The sequence below is a fragment of the Staurois parvus genome, unplaced genomic scaffold (assembly GCF_062004578.1).
Source record: "Staurois parvus isolate SC_StPar_1 unplaced genomic scaffold, SC_StPar_1.0 ptg000321l, whole genome shotgun sequence".
Taxonomy (NCBI): Eukaryota; Metazoa; Chordata; class Amphibia; order Anura; family Ranidae; genus Staurois; species Staurois parvus.
The window spans coordinates 12,393,453-12,420,030 of NW_028318117.1; the positions used below are offsets into that span (position 1 = coordinate 12,393,453).

The following is a 26,578-nucleotide window of genomic DNA, read 5'->3' on the forward strand; positions in this document are numbered from 1 at the left end:
TCAACATAAAATAAAAATTAAAAAAGACAAAGTAAACAAAAAAATCCAATATACCATCCCTTAAACAAAAACAAAAATAGTTTAACCATAAATAAAGGCTCAATCAACATAAAATAAGACACCATAACAAAAATATACCCCCAAAATAAACAAAAACCCCAAAACACTACACCCTGAAAAGTCAGTTTGTTTAAGGGAAGTCTAGAGGGAAAAAAACACAAAATAAAATGAAGACAAAGAAACCTCCAGTATGAAAAAAATGGGCATATTGCAAAGTGAGCTAGCAATCGGAATGAAAGTTTCTGAAATTACCATAATCTCTCACAGTGCAGTTTGTCAGCTTTTCCTATGCTTTCTCTAAAGTAACGTACAATTCACCATAGCTGCTGTGTGCCCCCCACCCCTTTATATTGTAAGGGGGCTGGCTTATACAAATAAAAATCTTTATTGCTTCTTCTAAACATGCTGGCCATAGTTCAAAGACGCAGCAGTAAACTATGGTTTTTAAAAAATATCCCAAATCCATGGTAGCAGCGAATCTGAACCTCATCTCTAATCTTTAGTTGGCTGATGGTGTTAGAGTGATTCACTTTTTTTTTTAATGGGCAAATAAAATCTGATTTTACAAATGTAAGGATAAATTGTTGCTCTCTAGAATCAATACCATACTTGCCAAAGACCATGTTTACTCACATCACTCTAGTCCTAGAGCTATAGTCAGTGGTGGATGTGGATTTTATGTTGACAGGGCCTTTTTTAAGTTTGGGGTGTCTAAAGCTGAGCATTCACTTGTTACTGACCATGTGTTCTTTACACTGCATTTTATTTTTAGCATGCCACATAGTTTGAAAGGAAAAAAAATAGTGTGGTAGTTAAGTGGATAGCACTCATGAAATATCTGAATGCAGCTTGTACGCTTTCCTTTTTTCTTGCGTGGGTTTCTTCGCACATTCCAAAAACATAATGTGAGATTGGCTTTCTCCTAAACTGGCCCTAGTGTGTTTGGGTACAGGACAAACATTGAGGTTGATTTACTACACCTAGAAAATGCAAAATCAGCTTCCAGGTTTTATTGTCAAAACTTAATTGAACAAGCTAAAGTTAGAAGCTTATTGGCTACCTGTAGGCAGGTTGCCTACTGTAAGTGAGTAAGTTATGGCTGCCCTATCCAGGGGGAAGGAGTTAATGTTTTTACTGCCTTCTTCAGACTGAGTTTGTGGGCTTTTCTTGGTCCGATCCACCAGTCCTCTGTTATTATAAAGGGTCAGGGATTTGGATTCCAGTGGGAGAAGGAGGAAGGAGAGGAGAAGAGACAGAGAGTCGCTGAGAGTACCCCACTAAATGTAGAGGGTCTGCTGAGACTTGTAGTCTGCTCTGAAGACATTGACTCATCGGGACACCATTATCATGGAATACCGCCACCTTGGGCCTGCCAGTATTGAACTATACCTATGGAGGTACGCTAGGGCAGCCACAGATAGAAAGTTAGGGAAAGACTTATTTTTCTGTATGAACTTTTATGCTGGAATTTTGCAGTAAAGCCTTTGAAACATGGTTCTGAATGGTCTGAAGTCATTCTAAAGAGGTGAATGAAAGTAATTGGCACACTTCACATAGACATCTGAAGTTCGGGTCAGGTAAAGTACATTGGGGTACGAAGTCAGCCTCTGCAAGAGTTAACATGGTGTGGTGCAGCAACAAGTAATTGCTAAGAGTAACGATTGACTAGTATCTCTAGCAAGGGAGTTGCTTTTGGGGCTCCCTCTCCAACAGTCAGTCTCCCATAGCAATGGGAGAAGTTCAGCGCCACAGAGACCCTCAGCTTACCCACTAGGTAAGGACCAGAGGGTTAACTGGATTGCAGTTCATTCACTAAATGTACGTGGTGTACGGCCCATCTCTAAGCTGGAGAACCTCCTTAAGATTGACTTTCCCTGAAAGCAGTCCCTGCTGTGTCCCTGGGCATTGATGAGCATGACAGAGAAAAGGTACCCCTTGTGTAGAGAGAGTGAGCCCATCCCTGGTGCCTTGTATAACCCAGAACCCACCCCCTGTAGGTGTCACCCTACAACTGATGCTCAACAAGGGAACATGGAGGAAGGTCCACCTTCTTACCCCTACCCATATACCATGCACAGCTGCACCAGATTTTGCACTCTCCGGTTTTAATAAATCAACCCCATTATATTGTGATCTCCTGTACAGAACAGGAACTGATGTTATTGGGTCTGTGTGCTTTACAAAGAGATAAATATCTGGTAAATATTAAGTAGGCTGCAGTCACGCTGTGCAAAGCCCTTCATTTTGTAGCACGTCATTTAGTGGCAACTGACCAATGGAGCACGAGTCTGGATTTCACCTGGCCAAGACTATGACTTGACCAATTTTTGTATATACCTTTAAAGGGAGAGAAACTGTTTTGTGCTCACTCTTGAAGCATCTACAAACTTTTTAATGTGTACGTGTCATAAAAAAAAATCAAGATTCTGTGTACAGCTAAGATTTCCCACACAGTATCCCATTATCTCTTCATTATGCTGCTATTAGTATTAAAAGATAATTTATAATCCTACTAGAGATACAAGCTGTACATAACTTTCTTCCACATGCAGTGTGGTTAGCCCTGCATGTGAGATCTGTGGGTAGACTAAAAGACAACATTCAAATGATAAATTCATCAGTAAAGGACCCTCTGCTCATCATTCTAACACATGTTAAATGGAAGTGCAGATTCATGGCTGCCTGCACATCAAAATGACGCCAAGTATCAGTGAAAATTGCTGATGCATGCCAGCCATTTGCAATATTTAAGGGATCCTTTAAGAAAAGCAGTCATGGCATTTGTACTGGCATCTAAGGTAACATACTACATATAAAAATCATTATTGAGAGCTCATCATTACATGAAGGGCATACAGGCTTGTAGGCAGATTGAAGCATGTTCTAGCCTACCGGCTACTGATAAATGCCACCAATGGACCATTTAGCATATGGCATCTACCGTTTTCAGGCATGCCAGGGCAGCACATAGCCTGAGTTAGGAGTGGAGATGTAGGAATAAACCTGTTTTGCATGTTAGACTTTGAGATGTTCATTGTGCTCTTTTCCAAATACAGCTTTGAAACTTTGTTACCGTCTGGTCTGAAGTTACAAAAAGGGGTGTAATGCAAGTAACTGGCACCTATGGTCTAGGATTTGAGTCATGTAACACACTGGGGTATGAAGACAGCTCTGCAAGAGTTAACACAGTGTGAAGTGCAAGTAAGTGGTTACCTAGGGTAACAGAAGTTTGACAAGCAGCCTGTCAGTAGCATGTACCTGTTATGAGTGGGACAGCCTCTAGCAGTAACGGAGATGTTCTTGGCACTCCTTCTGCCAGCAGTCTGTCTCACATCAGTGAAATCCCCATTCTGTACAGAGGTACTGAAGCTGATGAACTACGTCTGCTGCACGAAGGAGCCCAGTTCTATTACTGAAAGGGGCAAATGACATAGACAGTGTACCTTGTCATGGTGACCCGAGAGGTAACTGGAGAACAGTTATGGTGCAAGTGTGCATGGTGTATGTTCATGTTATGTACCGCCCAGTGGTATCTCTAGTTAACCACAGAACAAGATTCCCCAGGGCGCGGAGTCTAAGCCCCAGCCTGCTTATTCACCAGAGCCCCTGATGGTGGGGATGGACTTGGAGCAGAACTGAGACGATCAACGTATCAGGGTCAGGCAGGGTCGGCAACGAGCAATCTCTCAGGACACTGAATAACAGGAACAGCAGGAAAGACCATACGGCAATTTGAGTATTGCCAGAGCCTGTTTAAATAGCGCGCCCTGTGCACACACTGGTGCCAGGCGCGCGTCCGTGAGCGCGAGTGCGCATGCGCGGCTGCCGTTGCTGCCGTGGGCACCCAGGTCTTAGCGCCCGCACGCTAGTGCGCCTAGACGGACCGCGCATGCGCAGACTCGCGCGCCGCGGTAACTCCCGGAGTCCCTGACAGTTCATCTTTAATAGTAGAGGCCTGCCTTAAGGTTAAACATTCCCCAATGGCAACCTCAGCCTTGTCCCAGGGAACTGGTGAAAACGGCACTGAGTGAAAGTACCCAATGTGTATTGAAAGTGATCCTGTTACAGGTGCCTAGTGTAGCCCAGAAGAACCCACCCTGGGGGAAGTCCCCTTATGTGACCCAGACTTGGGTGAGTTAATGGGGGAAGTGGAGGAAGGTCTAGCATCACCCGCCTACACAATACCCCCTAACAGCTTAGCGTCAACATTGTCTATGGGCCATGGGTCATAGTCCTCTAGCCTTGAGGATATCAGCCTATGTGCCCAGTGTGCTATGCTGGGATCTTTCTGGTTTCAAGATTGTTTAAAATGTTTTTGAAAAAAAAGAAAACAAATGTTAGTGGATTAGTGAACACAGACCAGGGGGATCAGATCATGGAAGCATTTTGGATAACTGGTTGTCCTATCAGATTAAAAAAAGACTGCACTCACCTATACAGCAGAATTAATAATCACAGGATTCTAGCTTGAGACAATTATACTACCATGCTTATGTGGACAAACTGCTGAACTTTGAATGACACATATCTTCATTTTATTACACATGCCAGGACTAGATCCAGTAGTCAGTGTTTCTCCCTGGGGCCCTTTAGTAAAGTCCTTTAGTAAAGTCAGCTACAAAAATGTTTCATTTTCATATCTTTAATTTAATTTTATGTAATAGTTATTTAAGGCACGTTCGTGAAATGTATTATGTGTTGGAGTTTATTGGCCTGGGGAAATATCTGTAGAAATTAACTTTTTTTTTTTAAGTTTACTAAATCACGTACAGATAGTTAGGCTTGATTCATACATTTGTGTTTTTGCTTGATACATTTCCCATTGAAATCAAATTTCAACGCATGCTTGCAGGTTATGTTTTTTTATGCATTTCTATGTAGATGCATTAGAAAGAAGACTGCATAGGTCCAAATCCAGTTTAGTGTTCATGGATTTAAAAAAGCAGATGGATCCAATTTTATAACCAGCAGAAAGACTCTAGCAAATACACCCAATGACCACGTTACCAGGTACACCTGTTCAATTGCCTGGTAACACAAATTGCTAATCAGCCAATCATACGGCAGCAACTCAATACATTTAGGCATCTAGAAGTGGTGAAGATGACTTGCTGAAGGTCAAAACAAGCATCACAATGGGAAGAAAGGGAATTTAAGTGACTTTGAACATGGCATGGCTGTTGGTGCCAGATGGGCTGGTCTGAGCATTTCAAAAACTGCTGATCTACTGGGATTTTCATGCACAATCATCTCTAGGGCAATTGAGACTCGTCAGAACAGGCAAAGTTTTTCCTATTGTCTATTGTCCAATTTTGGTGCGCCTGTGCGAATTATAGCCTATGTTTCCTGTTCTTAGCTGACAGGAGGGGCACCCGATGTGGTCTCCTGCTGCTGTAGCCCATCTGCCTCAAGGTTCAACATGTTGTGCGTTCAGAGATGGTATTCCACATATCTTCATTGTAATGAGTTGGTTATTTGAGTTGCTGCTGCAGTCTGCCCATTCTCCTCTGACCTCTGACATCAACAAGGCATTTTCATCCACACAACTGCCGCTCACTGGATATTTTCTCTTTTTTGGACCCTACAGATTTTTGTGCATCAAAATCCTAGTAGATCAGCAGTTTTTGATATACTTAGACCAGCACCAACAACCATGCCATGTTCAAACTCGCTTAAACCCCCATTCTGATGCTCGGTTTGAACTTCAGCAAGTCGTCTTCATCACATCTACATGCCTAAATGGATTGAGTTGCTGCCATGTGATTGACTGATTATCAATTTGTGTTACAAAGCAATTGAGCAGGTGTACCCAATAAAGTGGCCGGTGAGTGTATATCAATTGGATACAGATTACTCAGTTATTTCTGTATTACGTTTTTCTTTTTTAGTTTAAATTTTTTCTTTCAAGTTAATGATTTTGGGTCAGTTTTTTTTTCTTTATGTGTTTTTTTAAACAGTGTATCAGATGTCTTGCAAATCGCACCGGAAATCGACGGGTTCCCCGACTTTGAAATCATGCGACTTAACTGTAGGTCAAACGATTTCAAAGTCAGGCTTGATGTGAACGGAGGGTAAGGGTTATAAGACTTCCTGCATTACAATATCATCCACATAATGCTTCAGATGGAGTAGTAACACAGCTTGTTCCAATACTGCTTTTATACAGACAGAGAGTTTGCAAGTAATCCAGAAGTTGGGACACCTGTTAACAAGTAACCCATTACTTGTCCTCTGAAAGTACTTTTTTGTATAACTCTAAAATGTATTTCCCTTCCAGACACTTTGACCAAATCCTTGGACAGAGTCATAGGAAGTGACAGGGATTAGTCATTGCTCTGAATCGTGTTATGAGCGTGTAAATTACAGCTTGTGCTACTGCAATCTATCAACAACAGTGAAAAGGTGGAAAAGATGGAAATGATACTAGATCTCTACCTGCTGGCTGAATATATAAATGCATAATATTTGCATGCAATACTTCATATTTACTGAAATAAAAATAGACTAGCATTAAAAAAATTGGTGATTTAAACCTCATTATGGTATCCAACGCCAAAAAGCATAAACAAAACCACTATAGGAACCTTTAATTCATCTTTCAAATTCATCAATTTCTCAGTGCAATAGAATAACTGTTTTGGATTGTCAAATCCCAAAAAACATGTAAAAACATTTTACTTTAGCTGCTTTCCCACCTCCCTATAGCAGAAATACTGCTATAGAATGGCAGGGGTGTGCAAAATCACGTATATATACGTGATTTTGCATTTCCAAGTAGGGGGCACATGTAAGACGTGCGCACGCCCTACCCGCGCCGCTATCCATGGTCTCGGCTGTCAATCACTGGGTCCCAGCCGGTGATTACTTGTCGCCACCCCGTGATCGCCAAGTATTACCAACGGGGGAGAGAACTGTATGTAAACAATACAGTTCTCTCCCCTGTCAGCACCTGCACACTGCTATGTATGCCTCCGCATAGCAGAGCCATAAAAAGCAGTGTGCTTACAGTTGAAAGCACAAACACAGCTTACTGTGAAACACACACAGCACACAATTAAACCTTTGAGTGCCCAACATGTTAACCCCTTCCTGCCTAGTGCCATTAGTACAGTGTTAGTGCTTTTTATTAGCACTGATCACTGTATTAGTGTCACTGGGGATGTCAGTGACACCAAGTCAGTTCCCCCCTGTTGTCAGAATGCCCGCCGCACGGTCCCGCTATAAGTCGTTGATCGCTGCCATTACTAGTACAAAAAAAAATTCCAGTATATATAACACCATCGTTAACTCTATAACTTTCACGTAAACCAATTAATTTACATGTATAAGGATTTTATTTAGTAAAGACATGTAGCAAAATATATTTTGGCCTAAATTCATGACAAAATTAGATTTTTTAAATTTTTTTACTGGACATGTTTAATAGCAAAAAGTCAAAAATATTGTTTTTTTTCTAAAAATTGTCAGTCTTTCTTTTTATAGTGCAAAAAATAAAAAATGCACAAATGATCAAATACCACCAAACGAAAGGTCTATTCGTGGGAAAAAAAGTACATAAATTTAATTTGGTTGCAGCTTTGCATGACCACGCAATTGTTAGTTAAAGTAACGCAGCGCCGTAATGCAAAAAATGGCCTGGTCAGGAAGGGGGGTAAATCCTCAGGAGGGCAAGTGGTTAAAAGAGATGTATGGGGTTTGAAAAAAGCAAACCTACATACTCACCTAGGTGGCTGCAGCATTGGTCCAATGCTGTATATGTCCCTCACCGCCTCTAAGAGCGGTCAAAGACCTCTGGTTTGTCTACTTCCTGGTGACGTATGTCCGGACACAGTGGCCATATTGGATTCCCCCAGGTGCATGCATATCTACCCACAGGCTGGGAAAAACGCTTGTTTATGGAAAGGAGCATGTGAGTGGTTTACTTTGTCACTTTTTACTTTGCCTATTAAAACTTACTACACTATGGAAGGCTTTCTTATCTTTTTATGAGTTGCATAAGAGAGGAGGAGGATTAAGGAGTCTGCCAGAGGAATACACCACTGAGGTGGTAACTGCTTTGAGGCCCTGTGTGGGTCGAGGAAGGGAGGTGAGCAGGCATTGCTGCCATTTGAAGGAGAGTACTTGCACTTAGAAGTGGAGATCACGTGTGTGTTCCAGCTTAAAGCACAGTCACATGCATGGAATATTTTTTCACCTTTGATATTGTCTTTTTCACTTATGGCATATATTAGTTATGTTTGATTTAGACACCATTGTATGTGGCCAATTATTCTGTTTTCATGTATATATACTTTGTTTAGTATATCTGATTTATGCGCTACTTATTTAGGTTCTTAATGTGTGATATTTAGCCATTATAGTCATTTCGGTTGACATTATTTTTTCTATCCACTAGAGGGAGTTCACATATTTTTAATATATATCGTGGTCACTTTGATTTACTATTATACTTTATGGAGACACATGATTGTATTCATGAGATACAAGCGCTTCACTAATTTTATGTTTACATACTCACCTAGGTGGCTGCAGCATTGGTCCAATGCTGTATATGTCCCTCACCGCCTCTAAGAGCGGTCAAAGACCTCTGATCACTTGGTTCTCGGTCTTCAGTGAGCAGAGGGTGGTGACTGTTAATCACCAGCTCTCTGCTCTGCCCCTCCTGAGCTCACTGGAGTGCTGGGCTGTGCCAGCTGCCGGTCAGTCATCTGGGTGGATTCCAATAGTAATGTCAGGATCCCTCCAGAGTCACATCAGCTGACAGTGGACTTTAGCCTGCTGTTAGCAGAATCTGGGTCACAGGAGTGCAAACAAAGTGCACTCCTGTGACCTACAGGATAAGTAGGGCCCAAAGAGATTTGGCACTACTTCTCCTTTAAAGGGTATGTAAACCATAACAAAAAAAGTCCCTTATTTAAGAAACTTTGGTTTATTACATACTGCATTGAAAGTGTTTTGTTATATAGTTTGCCAAGTGCAGAAGGATACCCATAGATCCTGCCAGAAATCCAGTGCTGCACTCAACAGCAAACAGTGTTATCAGAAAGTGTGATAGAACTACAGAGCCCCTTACCCCATGTTAAGGAAAACAAAAGAGAGGATGTTCTGAAGTTCTGTTCTAGGATATCGATGCTGCTCCTCTATATAGTACAGTGAGCTAGCATCACCTGAGGACGGGAAGTGTTTTATTGGCCAGATCAGGTACGAATAAAGGGAAAAAAAGCCTAAAAAAGTAAATTAAAACAGGCATCTAAAGACTGCTAAGCTGTACTATAATACATTTTTCTTTTTGGGTCTACATACATGTTAAATTATAAAGATTTTTTTCTGTGTCCAGTTTTATGACATAGTCAGGTAGCAATTTGTTGAGAACTACTATGCTTTTTTTGTAATAAATGTTGTATTTCTTTGCAGCGATATAAAAAAACTAGTAGAATTATTGCTAAATTATCAGCTTACTATACCAGTGTGTTATGTACTGTGGACTATACCACCGGAATTTGCCTTTCAATTTACCCCTTTCATGCAAGATGTTCATCAGCAGTTTATTTGCCACTATATCGAACTCATCATGACTCACCAACTGCACATTTATTACTGATGCCAACTCATGACTGCACGTTAATCACTATTGACAATCAATACTAAATGGTATTCTGGTTCTATTTATAGGATTTCTACCCAGTCAGGACCTTGTGGGATCTTCACTGATGCAGGATCAATCAAGTATGACTTTCACCCCAGGATCTCTGGACAGTGATTGTTCTCCAGTAAACCAATCAGATGATGGAATACAGGATCAGACTGGCTCACTGGCCTCTTGTTTAACAATGGTAAAAAGAGAATCTTTTGTGAATATTTAGAGATAGCTGAAGTTTTCAAGTTTGATTGGTATTCGCATGCAATTTACTAAATGGCAATATTGCCTAAAATAATTGTACACTCCTGCATACAACTAGATTATACTGTAACCATATTCTCATTCTGTATAACCTCCTGGAGAGTAAAATTGCCCATGATGTTGGTGTAAATTTACAATAGACACAACAAGGGATAAAATTCTTCCTATTCACCCAAGTAGAATGCATGAGTCTCCTTTTCTTTTCTTTTTTTTCCAAAATATATTTTTATTGTAAGAAAGGAGTCTCCTTTTCTAATTGGGCAATGCCTTGGCTACGCTAGAGGATTGAGATTGTAAAAACTCTAGACATGCTCTTTTTTGTGTGATATGGTCTTACTGTATTTTATTTGGTGTCAATGTTGTCTCTGTAACCCTTCTGATCACCACTACTTACTTTATTGTTGAGATCCCATTTTCAACATAAATTGCTGTTACACACGAAGTATGTGGAAATACTAGTAATAACCTGCTGTGCTTAGGTGTGATGCTTGGGACATAGCCCAGCTATTAGGTATGGTGCCAAAGGTTTTGCTGCCCTCACAGGACTGTGGGCGTCCTCACAAACTCTAGAAACAACAACAAAAGGAGGGTGCGCTGATCTAGTGCCTTGTCAAAATAACAATTTATTTAGAAATATTAAAAAAGGTATTCTACTCACAAACGTATGACAAGCATAGGCATATAAAAGGATACAGAAGAGACTGTCTGTACACGGTACTCTAGCAGTGCTGTGGGAAGCCCTTTCAGCATCCAAAGGCCCATGCGGTTCGAGGATCAACCCTCTTCTTCAGAACCAAAGAAAGTATGAATGGTTTCACACACCCTTATATTTTAATGAACTATTAGCCTAGGAATAGACTACACGAGGGGGAGGGGACAGGGGTCAGACACAGATCACGTGAGTAAATGGATGGTGAACACTACCATAACTGAGTGGCAGGCATGGCTGGCAGTGGATGGTGTCAGTAGGGCAGTGGATGGTGTCAGCAGGGCAGAGGTTGGTGTTTGTTGGGCACTGCAGTGTGGTCACAGAGAAGGCAATAAGATGGGCAACACAATATGACATAGAGGGTGATAAATGAGCAGTATATCCCAGGAAAGTAATAACACATGTAGAAATATAAAAAGTCCTATATGTATTATAGCATGCAGGGAGAGTATTTTGCCACATTATTGTACATAGGTCTTCATTACATGCTAAAACTAAAACAAGCTATAATATGTAACAACTAAGTTAAATGTCTCCTGAATAACAATAACACATACACAATATAGCCAAAAGTATTGGAAAACCCCTACAACTCATTGGATTCACCTCCATGGCCAAAGGTGTATAAAACCAAGCACCTAGACATGCAGACTGCTTCTACAAATATTTGTGAAGAATGGGCCGCTCTAAGGAGGTCAGTGAATTCAAGCGTAGTACTGTGATAGGTTGCCACCTGTGCAATAAGTCCATCCGTGAAATTTCCTTGCTGCTAAATATTCCACTGTCAACTGTTGGTGATATTATAACAAAGTGGAAGCAACCGGGAACAACAGCAACTCAGCCACAAAGTGGTAGGCCACGTAAAATGACAGAGCCAGGTCAGCACATGCTGAAGCGCACAGTGCGCAAAAGTCGCCAACTGTCTGCAGAGTCAATAGCTAAAGACCTCCAAACTTCATGTGGTCTTCACATTAGCACAACAACAGTGCATAGAGAGCTTCATAGAATGGATTTCCATGGCCGAGCAGCTGCATCCAAGCCTTACATCACCAAGTGCAATGCAGAGCATTGGATGCAGTGGTGTAAAGCACACTGTCACTGGACACTAGAGAAGTGGAGACGTGTTCTCTGGAGTGACCAATCATGCTTCTCTGTCTGGCAATCCAATGGACGTGTCTGGTTTTTGGGGTTGCCAGGAGAACGGTACTTGCCTGACTGCATTGTGCCAAGTGTAAAGTTTGGTAGAGAGGGGATTATGGTGTGGGGTTGTTTTTCAGGGGTTGGGCTTAATAAAGGTCCATAAAGACATGGATGAGCGAGTTTGGGGTGGAGGAACATGACTGGCATGCACAGAGTCCTGACATCAACCCAATAGAACACCTTTGGGATGAATTAGAGCAGAGACTGCGAGCCAGGCCTTCTTGTCTGATATCAGTGCCTGACCTCACAAATGTGCTTCTGGAAGAATGGTCAAACATTCCCATAGACACACTCCTAAACCTTGTGGACAGCCTTCCCAGAAGAGTTGAAGCTGTTATAGCTGCAAAGGGTGGGCCAACTCAATATTGACTAGAATGCCTGGGATGCCATTAAAGTTCATGTGCGTGTAAAGGCAGGCGGCCCAATACGTTTGGCAATATAGTGTATGTTCATATATTTAGCATAGATAAATAATATAGTAAGCAGGTTTGGGATACAAAGCTTGTGCCTCCTCCCCACCGGGAAACTGCATCCCAGCAGCGGACGATGTTCATGGACTGGGCTGACCAGCTGGGAAAAACGAGCCACATGGAACTGCAGGGCTGAGGTGTGGGGCAGGTGGGTAAATAGAAGAGAAGGAGAGGTTTGTGATAGGAGGATAGACAGGGCTGGGAACATTGTTGCTGAGTGCTTCCACTGGGGATGGCACTAGCTGGGAGTTGGGACAAGCTAGATTACTTTTATGGGAGCCAGTGGTGGCCCCTCACAATGTAGTGCCTGGGGCACATGCTCCCCATGCCCCCCCCCCTCCCCTAGTTTCGGCCCTGGTTGAGCAGCATTTAAAATGGAGAAAGGAGCAGCTTAAAATCAGCTCACTAACCTGACTCAGCAGTCTAGCAAGGTTGTGTGTATCACAGATCTGAATGGACAGAAATACAAATCTTTTTGAGTAAAACAGCATACATGCATTTAAAAAACATATAGTATTTAGCTGTTTACCTGGCGGTCAACTGTTACCAGCAACTAGTAAGTGACCTTTAAGTAAATATAAAGCTAAACTGTTTTTTATTCTGGTAGAGTAAGAAATGTTTAAATCCCCTTTCAAATTTTTTTTTGCTATCCATGTCCAATTGGGGAAATTTTAGTTCCCTGTCTGTACTGTAGACATAACAGAAAGTGGGAAAAAATGTTTACAAGAAGAGGGTAATGCCCTCTGAGACAGCAGTCACTGCAACAAGAGTACTCACTGGAAGATTTCTCCTCTGTTCCTGTTCTGGTGACAATGTTGGATTTTCCCTCTCTTTCAGGCCTGGTGCCAATGTTCACCAAGAGAAATACAGCAAGTAAACCTCCCTAAGAAAATGATAGACTTCAATAAGAACCCCTTGTCGGATACACTTTTAGATACACTTTAAACTGACCCTGTTACTATTTCAAGTTGCTTAAAGTGGAGTTCCACTCACCCTGTCAAAAAATAAAAGTCAGCAGCTACAAAAACTGTAGCTCCTGACTTTTAAAAAACAGCCACTTACCTGTCCCTCGGTCCCGTGGTGTGTCCCCTGCATTTCGTTTCCCTGGCCGTCCTGTATTCCAGGAGGCCAGCATCTTCAGTGTGGGTACCCGGCTGTGATAGCTTGTGGTTTCACAATCGGGTACCCACTGCGCATGTGCGAATAGCACTGTTCTTCATGAATGGTCCTGTAGTCTTCTGGGACCTGTCACGTGTCCCAAAAGACTACAGGGAGGGAGGGAGGACACCTTCCGTTTACGATCTCCTAGGCGATCGGACCGTAAGTGGGAGCGGGTACCTGTCAAATTCGGGTACCTAGAAGTGTTTGAGTGCAACTTTACATACTAAGCAGAGATCCGAGGAGCCCTAAAAATCTTGGCTTTCTATTGTACATATCATATAATGCTACTAAGAGAAAAGGCTTTGGTCTGCCAATCTCACTACCCTTGCCTCAATGAGAATGAAGGTTAAAGCTGGCCATACACTGTCCAATTTTCTTGTACAATTTCTGTACAATCTACTTTGGATTTACCATCAACTATGTAGTGCAAGGGACTGCCTGACTGGATACAAATTGAAAGTGTTGTTTAGGTTTGACCTCAAATTAGATGGTTTTTGGTAAATCTGAATGAAAATTGTACAATAAGATTATATAATGTATCGCCAGCTTAAAGAATAAAGTGCATTTATACTGCCTGTCTTCCTTACCTTATCAATAAAAAAGTATCCCCCCCTCCCCCTCCAAATTTCTACTTAGCTGAATCTGATCACAGTTGGCTGCACTGTTTACAGTCTCGACGCTGGCTAGGCCATAGAAGTTCATAAGTGAATCCTTATGAACTCCTATAGGGCAGTTTCACCTCTCCAGCCTTGGACATGTGGCATCTTTATTGCCAGCCAAAAAAGGCAAGGCACTCTATTAGGGGCAAGGGACTCCTCTATTAGAATATCGTTTCCACTTTGTTACTGAAATGGTGAAATGATGTAAAAAGGTTAGTATTTGCTTTTGTGTGTTAAAGCGGAACTTTACCCATAACAACTTGATTAAAAATAATGTTCCTTAGCATATATTCCACATTAAGACTTATGCTGCCAAAACTAGAGTGTGCTGTAAATTACCTTCCAGCATTGCTCCTGTCTCTTCTTTCTGGAGGATGCCATTTTGCTGAAGCCCAGACCCCCTAAGCAGCAGTAAATCTTTAGGCTGTCAGTAGAACTTTAGAGCAAGGCTGTTCTAAAGCTAATAATGTAAGCTTTTTCAGTATTTTTTAAAATTGAATGCCAAAATGGAGTGTCTTCCCTGTATTGTAATGATACAATCTGTAGTATCTATATTCCTTTGAATGTGCAAGAGTCTTAGAAATCTGTTAATGGGAAAATTATTCCAGAGTATGTCTGTAAACTGACTACAAGTTTTGTTCAGACTTAATTTACACAATCATTAAATTAGATTTCTAGAAGAATGGTGTAATTAAACATGGTACAGGCTATCCCAGCAATGGGCAAACTACGGCCCGCGGGCCGTATACGGCCCGGCGGACCTTTTAATCCGGCCCGCGGAGCTAGGCTCCCACTAGGCTCCTCTCACAGTCCGCCCTGAAGACCGGTGTAGCATGAAAATCTGTCTCCTATGAGGATCTGTCCCCCTCGACGTATCTGCGCATGTGCCGGAGATCGCCGATCGGCTGCTAATGCCTGAAACTGACACATGCGCAGATACGTCGAGGGGGACAGATCCTCATAGGAGACAGATTTTCATGCTACACCGGAACGGCGCGGGAACACGGCGAGAGGAACGCGCGGAGCAAAGGTAAGTGAATTGACACAGGGGGGACTTGGGGACTTAATTTGGGGGATGAATTAATCTGGGGAATGAATTACTATAGGGGGGATGAATTACTATATGGGGGATGAATTACTATGGGGGATGAATTACTATAGGGGGGATGAATTACTATGGGGGATGAATTACTATGGGGGATGAATTACTATAGGGGGGATGAATTACTATGGGGGATGAATTACTATAGGGGGGATGAATTACTATGGGGGATGAATTACTATATGGGGGATGAATTACTATATAGGGGATGAATTACTATGGGGGATGAATTACTATATGGGGGATGAATTACTATATGGGGGATGAATTACTATGGGGGATGAATTACTATGGGGGATGAATTACTATATGGGGGGTGAATTACTATGGGGGATGAATTACTATATGGGGGATGAATTACTATGGGGGATGAATTACTATATGGGGGATGAATTACTATTTGGGGGATGAATTACTAAATGGGGGATGAATTACTATATGGGGGATGAATTACTAAATGGGGGATGAATTACTATATGGGGGATGAATTACTATGGGGGATGAATTACTATGGGGGATGAATTACTATGGGGGATGAATTACTATATGGGGGATGAATTACTATGGGGGATGAATTACTATATGGGGGATGAATTACTATGGGGGATGAATTACTATATGGGGGATGAATTACTATGGGGGATGAATTACTGTATGGGGGATGAATTACTATGGGGGATGAATTACTATGGGGGATGAATTACTATATGGTGGATGAATTACTATATGGGGGATTAATTACTATGCTTACTATGGGGGAATATTACTATACTTACTATGGATGACACATACACATCATTCATCTACTCTTGGTCCGGCCCCCGGGTCCAATATATGAACCCATTGCGGCCCTCAAGTCAAAAAGTTTGCCCACCCCTGGGCTATCCTCATCTGTTATGATGGTAGGGAGGCAACACAGATTTGACTGCAGTTTTAAATGGAAAGATACATAGATAAATTTTCATTAACATTACCTTTCAAATGGCTTTTTAAATTATATATATATAATTTTATTTTATTTTATTTTTACTCTGAAAGCTTTTTTTTTAAATTATTGTTATGATTTATTTAAACTGAACAAGTGCTGTAGTGTTATTGTTTGATGCTATATACTGGCCTTAAATAATTCAGATTACACTGCTATTTACAAAGAATAAAGTATGTAAATTATCCCAACAGTATAAACGTGCAACAACAATGCATTTTAAGTCTAGGTTGGATACATACAGTAATCTGGGAGCATTACTTGTAAAACTGTTCATCATAAAGTGGAATGCATAATTTAAGTTGCTAAAAGGTTCTAGCACATACGGAGCCTTAGGCACCTCTTGGCTGTAAATTGACCCACATATCGATATTATTTTTCTTTCATTTTGCAGGTGTAGTTGGGGTTCATCAGGTATAGATACTGTTTGTATATATATATATATATATATATATATATATATATATATATATATATGAACTTTTTTTTTTCGTTGTGCTCTTTTAATGACCCCCAAAGATCCAAAGATATAATAACAGAACTGTCACGTACAAATATACTTGATACAAGATAAGGCAACTCCGATTAGAATTTAAGGAATGCAGCACTGCTTTGGGCTTTAAAGCAGAAAGGCTAACTAAGCAATCCAGGACTATGAGAGCTATGAGTTTTAATACTACAATATCTGCAACACATTCTCGGAAATTGCACATCTGCAGCTTCTGTTTATATACACAATTTTACAGGTATGTGTATACAGAGATTTGACTATAAAACTTGTATTAAAGGGTTCTCCTTGTAACAAGAATATAAATATCAGTGAAAGATCAGATGCACAACTATCTGACAGTTTGTCCTAAACAGGAATGTACTGGATGCACTAGTTTATTAGTTTGAGGAATGGAGGAGGGAAGGGGGTGAAGCATGTAGACCATCTCAAGCACATGCTCAACTTGGTGAAAACAATAGTAACCGACAAGGCTTTCTAACTTTCCAAAATATTTTTACCTCAAATAAATGTTGTCTGGGACTCTTGGGCACTGCCTCATAGACATTAGTTCATTATTCACAGATGATCGGATCAAAAAAATTACCATCTAATGATTTTAGGTTTCTTTAGACTTCATTCAAAGTTTTACTACACCCAGTCTTCCTGACCATGATGCCTAATGCCACGTTGCACTTGGGATCTTTGATTCTTCTATTGTTAAAACTTTACAAGATTTCCAAGGTATCGCATAGGCTTTCACAGTGAAAGCCACCAGTGCAATGTCAAGGTGACAAAATGATGGATGAGAGGCCTAGGAAGCGGCCCCCCAATTTAAATCCCACTTTTTGTCTCATACACAAACATGAACTGTATATTACACACACTCTAAATGAGCCCCCTGATACAAGAGGGTGCAATAGTGACAGAGCAAAAAGGTGCAGTAGTAACAAAGCAAAGGAGGGCACTATTGTGTATTGATTCAGCAGATAAAGCGGCACCCCCAGCACACCAAAATTCTATCAATGAGCTTTTTATTAGCTGCATAAAAGTTACCTAAAAACAGCAACTAAAGAAATCAGAACCACTAATGGCCCCCTTCGCTGTTGATTGATGAAGAAGTCTGTTGTTGGCTCAGAAATGTCTGCAATTTTCCCATGTAAGTAGTAAAGAGCTCATTATAAACAGATGGGTTTGCTGGAGATAAATCTTTATATACTGGATTACTATACAAAATAGAGCCCTGATTTACTAAAATGGAAGCACATAGCTAAAGCCCCGTACAAAAATTGCAATATTGGTGGATTATGGGATCCATGGGGGATTCTCTGTCTGACTGTTCTGTGTCAGAGGACTTTTCTTATGTCATCTGCCATTCCTACGTTATCTGCCGTTTCTTTTTGGGGGTTCGACCTTCCTCCATTGGACCTTTATGCTTGACTTGGTGTGTGTTTCCTTGCCCTTTCCACAGCCCCTGGGACAGACATTGAACAGTGGCCCTCATGCATCCATTGTCTTTGTTTTAACCCCTCTTTTTTGCAATTTGGTTCATATTGGGTCAAATGTTGCTCCTGATGAAGTGAACTTTGATTCATGAAATGTGCTGAAAATTTGTTTTAATGTATCTTGTATATATGTACTGTATATAGTTTTATTCTTTTACTTTGTGTGGCATTCTCAAAAAAGTCCAATGGGCATTGACCTTTGTTTATTTGGTATATTTGTAGGGATGGAAAAATGCCATCCTATGTATAAGACCATATATAGTGTAACATCTGCAATTTGTATACCCTAACCTAAAGCTGAACATACATAAGGCAATTTCCTAGAGCATTCAACCACTTGTAATCACAAAACAACATCAAACAGATAAAGACTACCTTTTTCTGTATGGCAGTTGGTGAAATGGTGGAAGGTTACAATGACCCCTTTCATCACTGTTGCAATTACACTTATTAAAAACAGTTGAAATTGATAGAAAGATGGTATGTGTATACCCTGTACAAGACCTACTGTATATGGTCTGTCAAGAAAATATTATATTTGGTGTTTTTTTTTTTAAGTTTACCAATCAATGATTTGACTATTTCAGGACAACTATGGAGGGCAAGCACACGACTCTGACAGTCAGCCTGAAAGGAAGAGTTCAGATTCCTCCATGAGCCCTGATCTCTCTTTATCACCCCAGGACCACATTCCCATGAGATTCCCAAGCAAAGCCTCTCCAAGTGACGGATATAGGAGATACAGTTGTGAGGAGTCCACTGAAAATGGCTATGGGAAGTTTGGCAAAGGAAAACATCAGTTTCACCCTTACAAAAGACAGTTCAGTGATGTATTTCCTGAAAGTCTGAATTCTCTGTCTCTTGGGGAGAAGCCATTCAAAGGCATGGATGGAATGGATAGCTTTGATAATGTTTGTGGACCTCCTTGCCCCGAAGACACAGAAACTTTTGCAACCCACATTCCTGACATATCAGCTGAGACAGCATGGTGCAGCAATCTTCAGTACACTTCCAATCATGATGAAGGATCACAGATGATGGTAAGAATTTCATCAGCACCTGTTCACCAGCAGATTTTATTTTTACAGGTCATTTACTAAGTATGAATAATGCTTGTGTTATGGAAACTACTAATTTGCCCAAAAGATTTTATTTCTACCAAACTCAGCCAGTTGCACCATGTACCTGCCTAATGTTACAGGAAATCTCCACTGAAAAAGATATGCAGGCTGTCGTTGTTCACCCAACTAAGAAATTGTCAGTTGCCTGGAAAATATGTTGATCCAATAGCTATAATACCTGCTTAGCCAGTTACCTGGAATTACAATGCAGACCTGGTTTGTTGGCATCACAATTACTTCACTTTCTTTTCCAGTTCAGTCATTCAATGTACAACATAAATGCAGCGCTTATCAACTAAAGTGACTGAGTACATAGCCTGCAAGTGTAAAACTTGCATAAAATTGATAAAAAATAAAGTGACAAGTGAACCAGTTAATGGATGAATGTAATAATATAAATTTAAATAACAGGATCAACATGATTGTTCCTTGATATAGATATAAAAATGAAGCATTATTAGCATAAAAAACATGATAGAGTAAGAGTCCAGTGAAATTGTGCATGGATGAAATCCGTGAAATGTTGAATCGACAATTCCAGTATTCACAGTGAAATCAGGATTCTGTGCAAGTGACTTCTTGTGCAATATAAAATGAAGTGTGCTTGCACTTACCAGAAGCGCAAGTTAAATGCGCATATCGTGAATATCACATCAGAAATAGGGGACCCTGGTAGTAATTCAAGGATCTGGTCAAAACCTGGGGAAAGGGGGGGCTCCAATGGCACACACACATCAGACAGCACTCCAGACCTCGAGGCAAATTCTTTCACAAATGTTTATAGAAACTTAATTTTGCAGTCCCAGATCCACCTCTCTTCAAATTGCTTTGGGCACCCATGCTCCAGTCATAGTTATGTGTCTTCTAATTTATTAAATGGCTTTATATTTCTTGGTCAGATTTATTTGGTAACCTTATAAATGATTTGTAATTATCTGTAGCATCCAGCTACAAATCAGCTTTGCTATGGTGACACTTAACTACAAGGGCTGATTTCTTATTGGCAAAGCTAGGTCACTGAATGTTTTAAATCGTTCCATTTTGTTACCATTTTTACTCCTGTATCTTATACCAGCTATGCACAGTAAATACTCAATGTCAAGCCCTGTAAGTGAAGTATTTACTATAACACTGCATAAACTGCTACAAAATTTTAAAATGAATCATGATTTCAGATGACAGATAATAGTGGTTTTCCACTTATTTTCTTTATTCTAAGGTACCCTTTACATGGGCCGGAACTGGTTTTGCTCACCATTGATCCCCTGCTGAGTTGAGCAGAGCTGAATGGCCAGATGACAGGTCGGTGTCTGCTCTGCTTATGCAGAGTGGACACAGAGACCATCTGCTCTACTCTATGGGCAGTCGGATGTAAAAAGACCAGCTGTCCATTTACACTTGAATAAAAGAACCCCTGCACTTAGATGACCCTAATAATAAGCTGCTAGCACCTACTATGTACCAGTGTCACATAAATTAAAAAACTATAAAAATGGTGCAGCGCTATTAATAAATAACATATGGAGCAAATAACAACAGGTGAATGAACCCCCTTAAGTGACAGCATAAATCAATCACTGGTGTCAAGATGCAATTGACACGCACTTAACAAGTGACTACGGGGTGATAAAGTCCAATATGAGCACACAGGTGAGGAACTCTTCACACGTGGATGTGTCATACGTGCCACAGGAATCCCAAAACAATTTGAGTGCCCCCTCACCTCCTTGAAATGACCTCAAGGGCCAACCAGCTTTCCAATGATAGTCAGGCAATCTCCTGTTGATCCCTTCAGTCTGACTGGAATAATGGTAACTTTCACCAGACCTCTTCCACCGCTCTACCGACACCACTATCTTCCACTCAGAGACATAACCATAGTGCAATATGTCCAATTTATTAAGATAAAAACATAAATACCCACTTACATGTAGGCAAACGATCATGCACAGTACTCGGCAGTGAGGACTGCCGAGTACTGTGCATGATCGTTTGCCTACATGTAAGTGGGTATTTATGTTTTTATCTTAATAAATTGGACATATTGCACTATGGAGCCTGTTTTGGTTATGTCTCTGAGTGGAAGATAGTGGTGTCGGTAGAGCGGTGGAAGAGGTCTGGTGAAAGTTACCATTATTCCAGTCAGACTGAAGGGATCAACAGGAGATTGCCTGACTATCATTGGAAAGCTGGTTGGCCCTTGAGGTCATTTCAAGGAGGTGAGGGGGCACTCAAATTGTTTTGGGATTCCTGTGGCACGTATGACACATCCACGTGTGAAGAGTTCCTCACCTGTGTGCTCATATTGGACTTTATCACCCCGTAGTCACTTGTTAAGTGCGTGTCAATTGCATCTTGACACCAGTGATTGATTTATGCTGTCACTTAAGGGGGTTCATTCACCTGTTGTTATTTGCTCCATATGTTATTTATTAATAGCGCTGCACCATTTTTATAGTTTTTTAATTTGTCCATTTACACTGCCCTCCTATGCAATCCAGCCAGAGGGAGGGGAGCCGATCCCCATCCATTTGTTTTTGCCGGATTGGATCAGATTGGAGGTAATCAGGTGTAAACAGACACAAGGCCATTTACATTCAACTACCTAAAGAGGAGAATAGAGGGTCCCATCGGGTCCACCTGAAAAATAGACAGGTGGACCCGACTGGATGGCTCATGTGAAAGGGACCATAAGGTGAGATGCATTATCAGTTATTATTGCTCAGCCTATATTTTTGTATTTATGTATTTTGATTTGCAATCTCTGGGTTTAAAGTTAACTGCTACTTAAAAGTATGAAAAGCAGCATTTATTCTAGTTGTGTTAACTAAATAAGCATTATATTTATTTTACATAGAACAAGCATAAGAAACTAAATTTGTCCTGATGGCAGTCTCCTCTAATCCTCTGCACAGCATCACCCTGAGCCTTGGAGCCTGTATGCATATTTGTTTGCACAGATATGCATACAGGTTGGTAGGGCAGAGTGATTACATCATTAACGTGCTGCTTTTCCTTCATTGTCCAATCACAGGCTTTGGCCTGTCCGAGATCAGGCTAGTTTAGTAAATGCAATAAAAGTTTGCCTAAAGGACCAGGAGCTGGCTGTGCATTTCAGCAGAGGTGTCTGGTTTACAGGTAAGTTGGTTCTCATACACTACTGTGCAAAGGTTTTAGGCAGGTGTGATAAAATGTTGTAAATTAAAAAAGCTTTAAGCAATAATAACATTATTAGTTTATTAGTTTATTTTTAATCAATTAACAAAATGAATAAAATAAATAAATGAACAGAAGAGAAATTTAAACCAATATTTGGTGTGACCACCCTTTGCTTTCAAAACAGCATCAATTTTTCTAAGTACACTTGCACACATTTTTTAAATGAACGCAGCAGGCAGGTTGTTCCAAACATTTTGGAGAACTAACCACATATCTTATGTGGATGTAGGTTGCCTCAAATCCTTCTGCAGGATAATGACCCCAAACATACAGCCAATGTCGTTAAGAGCTATCTTCAGCGTAAAGAAGAACAAGGAGTCCTGGAAGTAATGGTTTGGCCCCTATGGTCTCAATATCATCATTTCTGTCTGGGATTACATGGAGAGACAGAAGGATCTGAGGCAGTCTACATCCATAGAGGACCTGTGGTTAGTTCTCCAAAATGTTTGAAACAACTTAGCTGCTGAATTCCTTCAAAAACTGTGTGCAAGTATACCTAGAAGAACTGAAGATGTTTTGAAGGCAATGGGTGGCCACACCAAATACTGATTTGATTTGGATTTCTCTTCAGTTCATTTACATTTTTTTTCTAATTTTGGTAATTGATAAAAATAAACTATTAACACCTTTATTTCTGAAAGTGTTCTTAATGTACAGCATATTTGCACACCTGTCTAAGACTTTTGTACAATACTATATATGTATTTAAAGTGTTTATTTGGCTATTTGTCTGGAGTTTCACTTTGTACTATGTAGTTTAGTAGGATCCCTGTGTATTCCTTGAGGTTGGTTTCTGTTAATGTATGACTCCATATAAAACTCTTTTATTGCTTTATGTCAGCTGGCTTGGGATTCTGCTGGTGGATAGATGACGATGTTTCCGCTGTTTCAGCATCTTTAGGGGCAGGTATGAAGGGCTCTTGCTTTGGTTTGCTTGAGACTGACTGTGTGTACTGGGTTACATTTATTAAAACATGAAACCTTACCAACCCCTAAACCACAGCCATAGCGTACTATTTGAAACTATAGCCACAACATTCCATCTAGGTCCTGTGGAATCCATTAAAATAAGAGGTGCATTGTAATGGTCCAGCATGCATTTGCAAAACTTAGGCAGTGCACTGCTTGTATATTGTAGTACAGAGGCCTTCATGTCAAATAACTTAGTGGTAAGACTGATTTAATGATATACATGGAGAAAAAAACCTGATCATATTTTCTAAAGTGGCTCATTCAACAACTTTGGGGCCCAGGGGAGAAAACTATAGTTTTTACAAAAACTAAAATCCAGCCCTTTATTAAAAGAAAATTGACTATACTTGTGAATGTTGTATGATTGTGATTCTAAACTAACCTATCTGTACTTAACATATATAAAAACCCAAGGACAAAAATGTAATATAATGATGCAGCTACCAGTCCTTAGATGGAATGGCTGGATTAGTTTTCTTTTTTTAAAATACATTTACTGCATGTTAGGAAAAACACCTGTTAATGCAGTGTCCTATTAACTGCCTGTGCGGTGAACAGAAATTTCAAGCAATGGGGTAGATTCACTAAAACTGGTGCACTCAGAATCTGGTGCAGCTGTGCATGGTAGCCAATCAGCTTCTAACTTCAGCTTGTTTAATTGAGTTTGGGCAATAAAACCTGGCAGCTGATTGGTTTGTATGCAAAGTTGCACCAGATTATGCACGCTCCAGTTTTAGTACATAACCCCCAATGTTATCGGCCTTCTCAGCTATCTTGATTGAACTACAAAGCACCCCCTATGTAATACAGATGAGGAAAGGGAGAAGTGATTGCAGTCTAATTAATGAGAAAAGCCTAGGGTGAGAAAGTTACTCCTCCACAGATATAGAACAGTGAATGAGTGTACTCTTTAGGAAGTTTTAATGGTAAAATAACCAAATTAAAATAAAAAACTGAAAAAAAAGAAAATGAATGCAACTATCACATTTAAGGATGATAAGCTGCAGTATATTACATTTTTGCTTTCAGGTTTAGATATACTTTCCATTCATCTATCTCATCTGTTTAATAGCATGCATGACCCCAAAGTTCCAAAGCCTTGTTCTGACTGCACACTGCCATACTAACACATCTGTGCATGATCTTCTTGCATGAAATGTTATTTGTTGAACTTACATATGTATACATTTTTATTATAACATTGCATACTGTAAAATATATTCTGTGGGGTACCCTGAACTTCCAGAAACTTTTTTCCATGGCAGGTTTTTTAAGAAGACTGAGAGAAGGCTCCTCTGGCTCCAAATACTGCTTAAAGCCCCTTTCGAATCTTGAATTGTGGGAACAAGATTTCCCACTTGCAATTTTTGAAACCTGATTTACACTCATTTCATCTTGTCCCACAGAGGGTAGCTCATTTGCTTTAATGGGTTGCCCTATGCACGTTTGTCACCCAAGAAAGGCTCCTGCACAATTTTTAAAGGTGTATTTTGCCAAAATTTGCAGGCAATTCTCTCACGTGACAATTGCAGCAAAATTGAGTTTGGGGTGCCATAAAGAATGCCATGATTTGGAATCAAGGTGATTCTGCTGGTGATCTCCAAATCTACTAGTGTGAATGGGGCCTAAAAGTTCAGTTAAATAAATGGAATGGCTGACATCACATGGGAATTACCTACTATAGAGATATCACAGAAAGCATGTGAAAATCTAAAAATTAGAGATTGTCACCACAGCAAGTGTCCAAAGACCTCCCTTTCCCTCCCATACAAACAGGGTCAGATTTAGACCTTGGGGCCATCCAGTTCAGGGGAGTGTCTCATACACAGTTGATTTACATTCTCAATGACAGGCACGCATTTTTAAATGCATGACACAACGTTATTCTGAGGTGACCTGTGCACACACACATGCAGTTTTATAGGCCAAATACCTAAAGAGCATAAGCGCTCTATGTATAGCTTGCTTGAGAGTAAAACCTTTAAAGATAATGGCAGGCAAAATATTACTTCCCAAGATACATTTATTAAAAGAAAGTAATTTTTATTATTATAGATTTTATTTTATATTTTTTTATTATTTTATATAATTTTTAGTGTTGTTTTATTTTATTTTTGTATACAGGGGGCCCAGGTCAGTTGTCCCCTTATAAATCCAGCACTGCATACAGCTGTATGATTTTGACTTTCCCACACTTTTTATCCTGGTGACAATGGTCTCCAGGACATATAGTGAGCTTTTGATCTCCTCAGAGCACACAAACAGCTCTAAGGATCCCGCTAAATGTTTTAGATGGATTTCTATTTTAAGAGTCTTTGTCACTCCAGTTGTGCATAAGAATGAATGTTAGCTGTAAAGCGTAGAAAGAGCAGTAAAGACTGGGTTTTGCGAATTTTGGCTTTACTATAGCTCAGTTTTACACAACACATGTGCTAATATCAGCTAGAGCTTCAGTTGTCAAAGTTGTATAAAAAGGATTCAGTGGGAATAAATTAGTTGACATCAAGAGGCATACATCAAAAAAAGTACAGCTACAAAGCAGCCTACAAATCTATAAAGCTAGCTACAGCTTCAAAGAAAGCCCACATAACAGTCAATACAATGGCTTCCTCTACTAATTTAGGTTCTGTTTTCACTAGTTTTTCAGTTCAGGAAAACCTTTACTAATTCAGTAACCTGGGTCTTCAAAACCTAAAAATGGGACCTGCTTCAATCATCCAAACACCACTTTTGTCTGGAACTGTAAAATAAAAAAGAAAGCATTCCGATTGCATTTGGTTTTCACTAGAATGGATATGGAAACAAAATATTACAAAGCTTGTTTTTCTTTGTAGCTGGGCTCAGATGTGAAACTTAAGCCTCACTCTTTGGTTATGCGGCAACACGAGAAAGAGCAAAGGATGTATTGGTCCCAATCTCCAACACAGCAGATCTATTGTACCCCGCAAACATTTCCACAGGTGAGTTCTTCATGTTTAATCATTTAACTCCTTTTACACGCACCATTTCTGCCATCATATGATCTTC

At 40.3% G+C, this 26,578-nt stretch overlaps 1 protein-coding gene across 1 annotated transcript in view; it reads left to right on the forward strand.

Moving 5' to 3' along the window:
• Positions 1 to 26,578, forward strand: part of LOC149457443 (forkhead box protein N1-like) — a 111,516-nt gene that overhangs the window by 50,707 nt on the left and 34,231 nt on the right. The window contains exons 3-5 of the mRNA XM_089683811.1: positions 9,733 to 9,893; positions 18,827 to 19,279; positions 26,386 to 26,511. Coding sequence (XP_089539937.1) covers positions 9,733 to 9,893; positions 18,827 to 19,279; positions 26,386 to 26,511 — 740 coding nt within the window. The remainder of the gene's footprint in view (positions 1 to 9,732; positions 9,894 to 18,826; positions 19,280 to 26,385; positions 26,512 to 26,578) is intronic.